At 58.0% G+C, this 8828-nt stretch overlaps 2 protein-coding genes across 2 annotated transcripts; both read right to left on the reverse strand.

Moving 5' to 3' along the window:
• Positions 1–3799: 3799 nt before the first annotated feature.
• Positions 3800–7086, reverse strand: LOC122392932. Its single transcript, XM_043388312.1, has 2 exons — positions 6401–7086; positions 3800–6357 (listed from the first exon to the last, which is right to left on the reverse strand). Exons 1-2 carry the CDS (start codon positions 7084–7086, stop codon positions 4044–4046), a joined length of 3000 nt encoding a protein of 999 aa, XP_043244247.1. The 3' UTR covers positions 3800–4043.
• Positions 7087–7204: 118 nt separating this feature from the next.
• LOC122392933 lies at positions 7205–7976 on the reverse strand. Its single transcript, XM_043388313.1, has 2 exons — positions 7305–7976; positions 7205–7232 (listed from the first exon to the last, which is right to left on the reverse strand). Exons 1-2 carry the CDS (start codon positions 7974–7976, stop codon positions 7218–7220), a joined length of 687 nt encoding a protein of 228 aa, XP_043244248.1. The 3' UTR covers positions 7205–7217.
• Positions 7977–8828: the final 852 nt, after the last annotated feature.

Consider the following 8828-nt stretch of genomic DNA (forward strand, 5'->3'; position numbering starts at 1 on the left):
GTGACCAAACAGCCTGACCGATGAGTTTTTGCAAAACGGATTTGTATGAGCTGAAGGCTCGTATAGGTAGGCACCAGGCAGACTTGTACAATGTGTAAGCTCAGGTGTCTTGGAGCTGGCGCTTCCAGTTAAATGGGTATACTTAATTAATGTTTTTGTCATGCGGTATCCTCCATGTTTCATTTTTACCTAACTTAGGTATCTCTTGTTCTGACTGACATTACATACCTATATGTTGCACTTTGTGCTTAATTGCACACTCAGGAATTATCGGGTTGAAACAATTTAATCATTTATTGCACGTTTTACATAATCGCCAAAGCGAAAAGCATCAAAAGAACGCCTATGGGATTTAACGTTAAGGTAGACGCGATCAGCCTGTTTTTTCCTCATTGTTTTATTGAATTAATGAATGGGAAATTATAAGAAATTGCTAATACTTCGATGAGAGTATTCATGAAATCAAATCAGATGAACCAAGGCACAGACCAAGGGTAACTTCAAAGACGCTATAGAAATCAGTGAACATATTCGATATTTCATAATTATTTCTAATTCCATTGTATTTCATTGTAGTTTTTCAAATATATTTTGGTAAATCATTCACCATAATTTGTTTTTATCTATCCAAAGCTAATTTTGTTAGAATATTAAAAAGACAGGCTGTAAACATGCGTTCAACGCTACTGGAAAATGCGTTCATTTTTTTATTGTCATATGCAAGGGAGGGCAATAATCACATTATGGCGTTGTCCCGCAAAAGTTATAAATGATAGTTCCAAGTCGGGGTATTCTGCTCGCTAAGCTGACTGCTCTGTGTTAAATCCCCGTAGATTTATCAAACTGGGTAGCAGGTGGCTAATTCTGCACCGTGTTATATGAGCAAGGTGAGCAGCCTCAGGGATGACGTGGCATACAAATGAAGAGAACAATGTGCGGCATAGTGGGCTAGGCTCAGTGTGCTCTGAAATAGGAGTAAGCTATTTGCGGCTATCACCCAGGTGTACTGCTTTTAGCTAAAATACGGTTGAATTTTGAGAAAATCGTTTTTTTTTTGCGCACTTCTGCTTTGTTTGGTCATGAGTTTTCGGTCCAATAAGATCATTACAATGAAGGATGAGAGGTTTGTGGGAAAACATTTTGGCTGAACGTACCACCGACTGGTGCACCGCAGCGGATGAGCTTGTATTGTTCAGACAGGGGTGCCCCAAGTGGGGAAAGTCACCTAGCCACTCGAACGATTTCTCCGGAGTGGTATGTCCCTATTGGAGCTTCCCTTCGCGGTTGTCTGGGTGGTGTGACCGTCTGCTGTGAAGTCAGGTAAAAAAAATTGACTGTAGGTTGGGCTGGTCCTAAGGATCAGGATGGAAAGGATGCATCCTTTCATGGATCACGGACGACGTCGGAAACTCTATCGGGAACCGTTTGCATTCACATGGATAGTGCGGACTGCGGTGGCGAACGACGGTTTAAAACGACATGGTTCGTCCTATGAATGCAGATAAGATCAATCCAAAACGTTAAACTATGATCAATTATTTGGTTTAGTCATGTCTACCAATGTATTTACGAGGGTGTGATGCAGGGAGCAATGTTGCACTCCGCGCTTGCCACCGCGGTGGCTGCCGCTCGCGGTAGTTCCCAGTCTGCCCACCCCGCGGCGCTGCGGTCGCTGCCGTCTGCTGCCGCCGCGGCCGTCAGTTGGTGTGGTGGTGTCGCGACCGAGGGAGCGGAATACCGAGATCCACAGCAGTCCGGACCGTGGCAGGGTCAGTGACTGACCGGTCAGAGAGGTCACAGTGTGAGGGGTCACGTGACTGTGAGACCGATCACGTATAGCGGCCGGTGTGTCTGAACGGAGTGGCAACAAAACACACGACTGATTGTGTTTGTGCGTGAGGACGACATTTGACGACATTCCTATCCGGAGGAGACGAGCCTCAGAACTTGCGGCGTCGTTTCCGCGGAAGAACGTTGACTTCTCACGGCCGACCACAGGCGGGTAAGTTACGAGCCCGCCCAAATCGAGCGCTAACTCTGCCACAGTCGAATCCAGCACGTAATTTGATAGCTCGGAATGGCCGCCGTCTCCGGGGGGTCGTTTGGCTCACCAATCTCATCTGAGTAACTCACCACCGGGAGATTCACGGGGAACACTCACGCGCCGGGAGACGCCGGCGTCGCCTACCTGCCGGCGTAGAACCCAGTGACACCGCCGCGCTGGTTATTGGTTGGGCGGTCGGGTCCCGCTGCGACGCCGTGCCATGAAGGGGAGGGGGGGGGGCAGGGATGGGGAAGGTGGCACGGTAGGCGGACTTGTCATCGCGGAGATTGACGTTGTGAAAGACGATATAGTGATGACGTGTGCCCGAAGACCAGTGACAGCGTGTCGCGTGCTGACGGTGTTACAGGGGAGGGAGGGGAATTCAGAACAAGGCTTCAAGGTTGTGGAAAACACCCAACATGCTCACGATACCTATGCATTCACTAATCAGTAATCACTATGTTCAAGCTTTGTTGCAGCAGGCAACTATTGTTTGAATAGAGCAGGCGATAATACTGACCGCATTGTGCATAAGGCTGCTTTTACATGTATTTAGTATGTACCTCCTATTTTATGAAACTCATATTTGAAGAAGAGAACAAACGTGGGTTATTTCGGTCTCTCTCTCATCTCAACCCTAATCAGCGCCGCTTATGTAGTCTAATACAGCGGCTGTTCCCCGGCCGCGTCCATGTGATGACAGCGGCGTCGGTGGTCGCGCCGGCGTCCCCGTGGGTATGTGTCTGCACCTGGTCAGGAGACCTCGGCCGGATGGTGGAACGAGTGGTTTCGGCGTCAGTAATGACCCTAATCTGCCTCCCGCTGCAGTCCTGCTGACGAGCCGGCCGGCCAGCCATTAGCCGCTGCCGACCGTCGGGAGATGTGCAGCCAGAACAAAGAGCCCTGATGTCAGACGATGGTGAGAACGGGCTCCGAATCGCCCACCACACCCTGAAATATCGCGGCCCGCATTAAATGATTAATAAAGTGGGTGTAGTGGGAGGGCAATAGGCTCTCATGGCCCGTTTATATTTAGTTCGCTCGGTACACCACCTTGCAGGTTCCCACCTACAAACATCAGAGTTCTCTTTCCACGACATTCTCAGCTCTCGATCACGAAGAGCCAGGCGCGGACAGTTGTGACATTTCACGTGGGCGGCGGAGTTTCCAGCGCACACTGCGCCTCTCTGCGGTCGCGGCCGGTCTAGTCACATGACATCATCACATTAGAGGTGATTAGATCAGCCGGCGGCGTCTGACCCTCCTGACCCTGCCGGGGGATCGGCAACCCGCCGAGGAGCGGCCCGGCCGGCCCGGCGTGGCCAATTAATAATACAGTGAGCCTGTCGGCCTGCGGTATGAACCGCGATAGAGTGCTGTCATGAACCGGCACCTGTGAGAGCCGTGTGTTGGCTGAGAGCTCCATACTGCTGCAACGAGAACGAGGACTCATCAACCTTGTCTGATCTAGAATATGGGGACAATCAAACGTCATTTGGGTCCTCCTCGAGGTTCTAGCTTCAGTTGATGCTTTGTGGACGTTTGTTTGTTTGTTTATTTGTTTATTTATTTTCGATCATGGACATGCATTGTGAGATGATGATACAGATGGATTGGCTCCCACCTCTCTACCCCTTTCCTCTCCAACCCGTTCCGTTTCGCACCTGTGCCAGAGTGCTGTCATGAACCGGCACCTGTGAGAGCCGGACGAAGGTCGTCCGACGTGGAGAACCTGTAGTAATGCAAAAAGTCCAGTACACTCAGATGCCTCTATTCACACCCGTACCCGCTCGTGTCCCGGAGCGCACTGCCCGGCTTCACCACATTAGCCTAGATCATACCTCTGTACACGTCATATCACGTCATATCACGTCATTCTGAACCCTAGACAAAGGCTGATCAATTTCTCCCTCCGCCGACTCACCGTCGCCATAAGACCCTGGCTCGCAATACGACGCGCACCATCATCGCTCGAACCACGCAATGACTAAGACACAGACTACACCTCACCCTGATCCTCAAGATCATCACTTCCGCTGCTGCTGTTTAACGCATCAATCGGCACCACGTGGCCGAAGAAGTCAGGCGGCCGCCGATTACGCTGACCTCGGCGCACCACCCTTTCGCCGCTGTCGCTCTCAGACCGGCCGCATTCACCACCCGCATCATCAGCCTCCTCCACCGGGCGCCCCGGCGCGCCATCGCCCTCATAACCGAATGTCATGACGATCGGGGACCCGGCACGGTCCTCCTCCGCTTCCTGTGGGCCCCCGCTGCCCCGGTCGGGGGTCCGAGGGCCTGCTGCTGGTCCCCCGGTGTCACCGCAGTGGCGGAGGTCTCTGATGTGCCAAGGCACGCCGCCCACTTCAACCACCTGCGGCGACACCACGCCAGACACCGTTCCTCGAACCGACCGCTCGGTGCAGCGGGTGCCCGGCCGCCTCACCCACACGGCGTCCCCCACCTGGAAGTCGCCCTCCCGCCGGGCTGGCGGCCGTCCTATCACGGCCTCCTCGGACGCTCCGGCGGTAGCTCTTTGTCTCACGGCGTCCCTCACAGGGTAGCGGTAGATGCCGTTGGCGGGCGCCTCAGCCGCCGTCCCGCCGTCACGGGGCGTGATATTGTACAGGTGCACGGCCTCTCCGATGCCACACTTCTTCCGCGCCGCGATCACTTTGACACTGCGGTGGTTCCGCTCCACGATGGAGTTCCCGCTGGGGCGATGCACTGCGCGGAAACGCAGCAGCACTCCCCAGCGGGCAGCGAAAGCGGCGAACTGACGACTGCGGAAAGCGGTGTCGTTGTCCGCCAGAAGCTCAGCCGGTGCGCCTCGCTCCGCGAACACTTGTTCGAGTTCACTCGTGACTGTCGCCGCGTCCGACCGCCGCAGCAGCCTCCACACACAAAACCGTGACGGGCCACAGTCTATCACCGACAAGTAGGACTGACCACCGTAGTGCGTGACATCGATGGCCAGCCGGTCCCACGTCCCCTCCACAGCCAGCGACCCGTGCCTCCAGGTCACCGGCGCCGGGTCAACCGCGCGGCAGACGTCACAGGCCGTCACCACTTCCCTGACCACTTTCCGGGAAATCGACGATGACACATCCCGACGCGCGAAATACAGCGTTCGTCGGACACCCGGGTGACCCGCCCTGACATGTACGTCAGTGACGGCCTGTCGGAAGTCCACGGTAACGGCGCCGCCGCCGTCTCCCACTTCCGATCCAACCACTGCCGCTGCTGCCACTGGCTGTCCATCGCTCGGCCGCTGGTCCGCTGGCTGCGAGTCCTGACGCAACCACAGGGACGGCACTCGGGTCAGCGTGTCCGAACGGTTCTGAGACGAGCGGACTAGAGACACGGTGAGAGAAATGCCCAGCTCTGCGACCAGCTGCCTGATGACGTCGACCCGCCGGCGGATAAGCATCTCTCCATGTGCCTTGGTTCGCAGTCTCGCGCGCCCGCTCAGAGCGTCGCTGACCCACCGGTGAACAGTGGCGGAGTCCGTCTTCAGCTCGATGGTCTTCATGTCCCACGCCAGGGCCAGGTTGATGCCCCGCACGGCGGCGTCGAGCTCCGCCATGTTGATGTGGGTGGCCTCGTCCCGGCGGAGCCAGCACGCGTCCTCGATGACGTCACCTCCCTCGCTCTCCAGCACGACGCCGGCGGCTATCGAGCTGGCGTCCGTCCACAGTACGGCGCGGTGCCCAGTCACGCACCACTGCCCACGGGCCGGGTCCTCGCTCGCCAGTCGCTCAGCCACGTGCTTCAGCTGTTCCCGCAGGGCCGCGTCGTGTGTGACGTCATCCCACCCGCGTGTGAGAGAGTTGACACGACGCTTCAGCCACGCTGTCGCTGGTCTCAGCCAACCGCAGACCGGCAGGTGCGCCACGATACGACCACACCATGAAAACACGGAGCGCCGCGTCATTGCCGCGGGCGGTGAGCCGACTGGGTTGTCACGCCTCCAGGCCAGCCCACCCCCGACTGGCTCCACACGCAGTCCCAGCAGCCGCGCTCCGTCCGCAGCCCGCTCCGGCGGCTTACACTGGAGCCCATAGCTCGCGAAGTGGGCGATCACGCGCTCCGCGCTCACCACGTCCTCATTGACGCACAGATCGTCGACGTACGGTATGACGGCGCCCTGCATCACTGGGTCCTGTTGCAGCACCGTCCGCACCACCGCCTTCATGATGAGAGGCGCGACGTTGAGCCCGAATCCGACACGGGTAAGAGCGTACCTTTGGCCATCAATCACGACTGTCTGAAACGGCCACAGCCGACGATCGGTCCTGAGCTGCAAGTACGCCCTCTTCAGGTCGACGACGGCGACGTTGGCCCCGTGCGTACGCCCTCTTCAGGTCGACGACGGCGACGTTGGCCCCGTGCCGCCGCCATTTCCTCAGCGTGTCGGCACATACGTCAGCGTCGGCCGTGTGTGCCTCCACATGGCTGTTGAGCTCGCGGCAGTCTAAGACTGGTCGTACTTTAGTCTTGTTCTGCTGTTCAACAGCCATGAGAGGGATCAGCCCGCGCGGCGGCCCGTCCACCGTCTCGTCGTACGGCTCCAGCCAGCCGTTGTCGATCCATGTACGGAGTTCAGCATCAAACTCCTGCCGTGCCTCGGCCGGCACGCCGTACTGGGGGACACCGTTCCTCAGGCACCCTGGCTCCGCCCCGTTCCGCCACTTCCACGCCACCGTCCAGTGTTGACTTTTCGCGTCATAAGTGACCGTGAAGTCTCGCTCTTCCACGGTCAACGCCGGGGGCGTCACGGCGCTGCATCGCGGCGGCACCCCTCCCGGGCCCGGCACGGCCACGTCGGGCCTCTCGCTGGCACCGAACACCACATCGTCCGCCGCCCGCACTGTCACCCCGCCCAGCGCCGCGATGCCGGTCATCCCCACCAGCATATCCACGCCCAGTGGTTTGTCCGGCACTACCACGGCGCTGAGCGTCACCGCGGGCCCGCCGCTCTTCAGCTGAACCGCCACCTCCGTTACTCCGCTGCTTGGCAGCCGGGACCCGTTGACGGCCATTACAGTCACGCCGCACCGTCTCCAGCTCGCGCAGCACGACTCGTGGATGATGGTGCAGCTGCAGCCCGAGTCGATAACAGCCACTCTGCGCTGCCCATTCACCAGCAGCTGCACCGTCGGTAGCGCGCCTCTTACTCTTGGGCTGCCCGAGAGGAGGTTGGCGCAGACACCGCCTCTCCTGACGCGTTTCCCGGCATCCGTTCCGGGCAGCGTGCCGCGGCGTGTCCTGGCTGCTCGCACCGGAAACAGATGATGTCCGCTCTCCTCTCCGCCCGGCAGTCACGAGCGAAGTGACCGGCTCGACCGCAGCGGTAACACCGTGATGACGCCGGCGTGTGGCGGGAACGGGCCGGCGCAGCGGCGGCAGCGGCTGCAGCGACGGCATTCTCTGCCATCAGCGCCCGAGCCCGCTCCACCAGCTCGGCCAGCGTCAGGCTCTCCATGCGGCAGCCGGCCCTCAAGGTATGCCTCGCCGCATCCGGGAGACCGGCCACGAAGCCGCACATCAGCGCCGTGTCGCCGAGCCCGCCGAACAGGGAGGCCAGCCGCCGCAGGTCTGCCAGGTAGACGTCGACGCTCTCGCCGACACGAAGTCTTCTCGCCGTGAACTCCTCGTACGCCTGGAACTTATCCACAGCGAACGCCCGCAGCAGGGCAGCTTTGACGGCAGAGTACTGCAGCTTCTCCTCGGGCTTCAGCTGCTGGTAGACGCTGAAGGCTCCGCCGGTCAACCGCAGGGGGACGACGGTTTGAATGTCGGACACTCCGCGCAGCTGACAGACGAGCTCCGTCTTATCCAGCCACTCTTCCACAGAGGCGTTACCGCCATCGAACTCGGGGATTAGCCGCATGTCCAGCGCCGAACTTGCCACAGCGCTTTCCTGTGACATGGTTGCCGAAATAGCTTGTAGTAATGCAAAAAGTCCAGTACACTCAGATGCCTCTATTCACACCCGTACCCGCTCGTGTCCCGGAGCGCACTGCCCGGCTTCACCACATTAGCCTAGATCATACCTCTGTACACGTCATATCACGTCATATCACGTCATTCTGAACCCTAGACAAAGGCTGATCAATTTCTCCCTCCGCCGACTCACCGTCGCCATAAGACCCTGGCTCGCAATACGACGCGCACCATCATCGCTCGAACCACGCAATGACTAAGACACAGACTACAGAACCTTCGCGAAATAAACACCACACTGTTATCCTTGTGTGATGACCTCCATCCCTCCCCTCCCCCTCCCGACCACCGATCGGTCATAGCTTGTGACCTCACCATTCGCAGTGCCAATCGGCGCTAAAAGGCCGCTAAGTGTTCTCCCGGCGCGGTAATCTGGCCGGCGGCCGTCGGCGGGCCGAGCGTGGTCGGGCCGACCCTGCTTCGCATTCAGCAGGCGCTGGGAAGCATTAGCTCTCTATACTTCCCGGCGGCTTCCTAAGGGTGCTGCGGGGAAGGAGAGGCCCCCTGGCTGCATAAAGATTGGCGGTCACCAAAGCAGTCGTAAGGCGTCACATGCATGTGGAAGCGAATCACGTCGGGCGGAAAAGCGGGAAGTTATTCTGCTGTGGCGTGTGTGATGTGGCGTGGGGATCTTCTGGCGAAAAGATGTATCGAGATTCGCGGAAAAGCTGGTGAGATAATAACTTGTAGCCTCTCTGCTGAAGGAGGGAAGTTTGAGGTTCACAGTCGTGTCGCTCCTTTGAACTTGTTTCTGACGGGGATCACATGTTCAGTCGAC

This window comes from Amphibalanus amphitrite, unplaced genomic scaffold (assembly GCF_019059575.1).
Source record: "Amphibalanus amphitrite isolate SeventyFive unplaced genomic scaffold, NRLGWU_Aamphi_draft 000507F_arrow, whole genome shotgun sequence".
Lineage (NCBI taxonomy): Eukaryota > Metazoa > Arthropoda > Thecostraca > Balanomorpha > Balanidae > Amphibalanus > Amphibalanus amphitrite.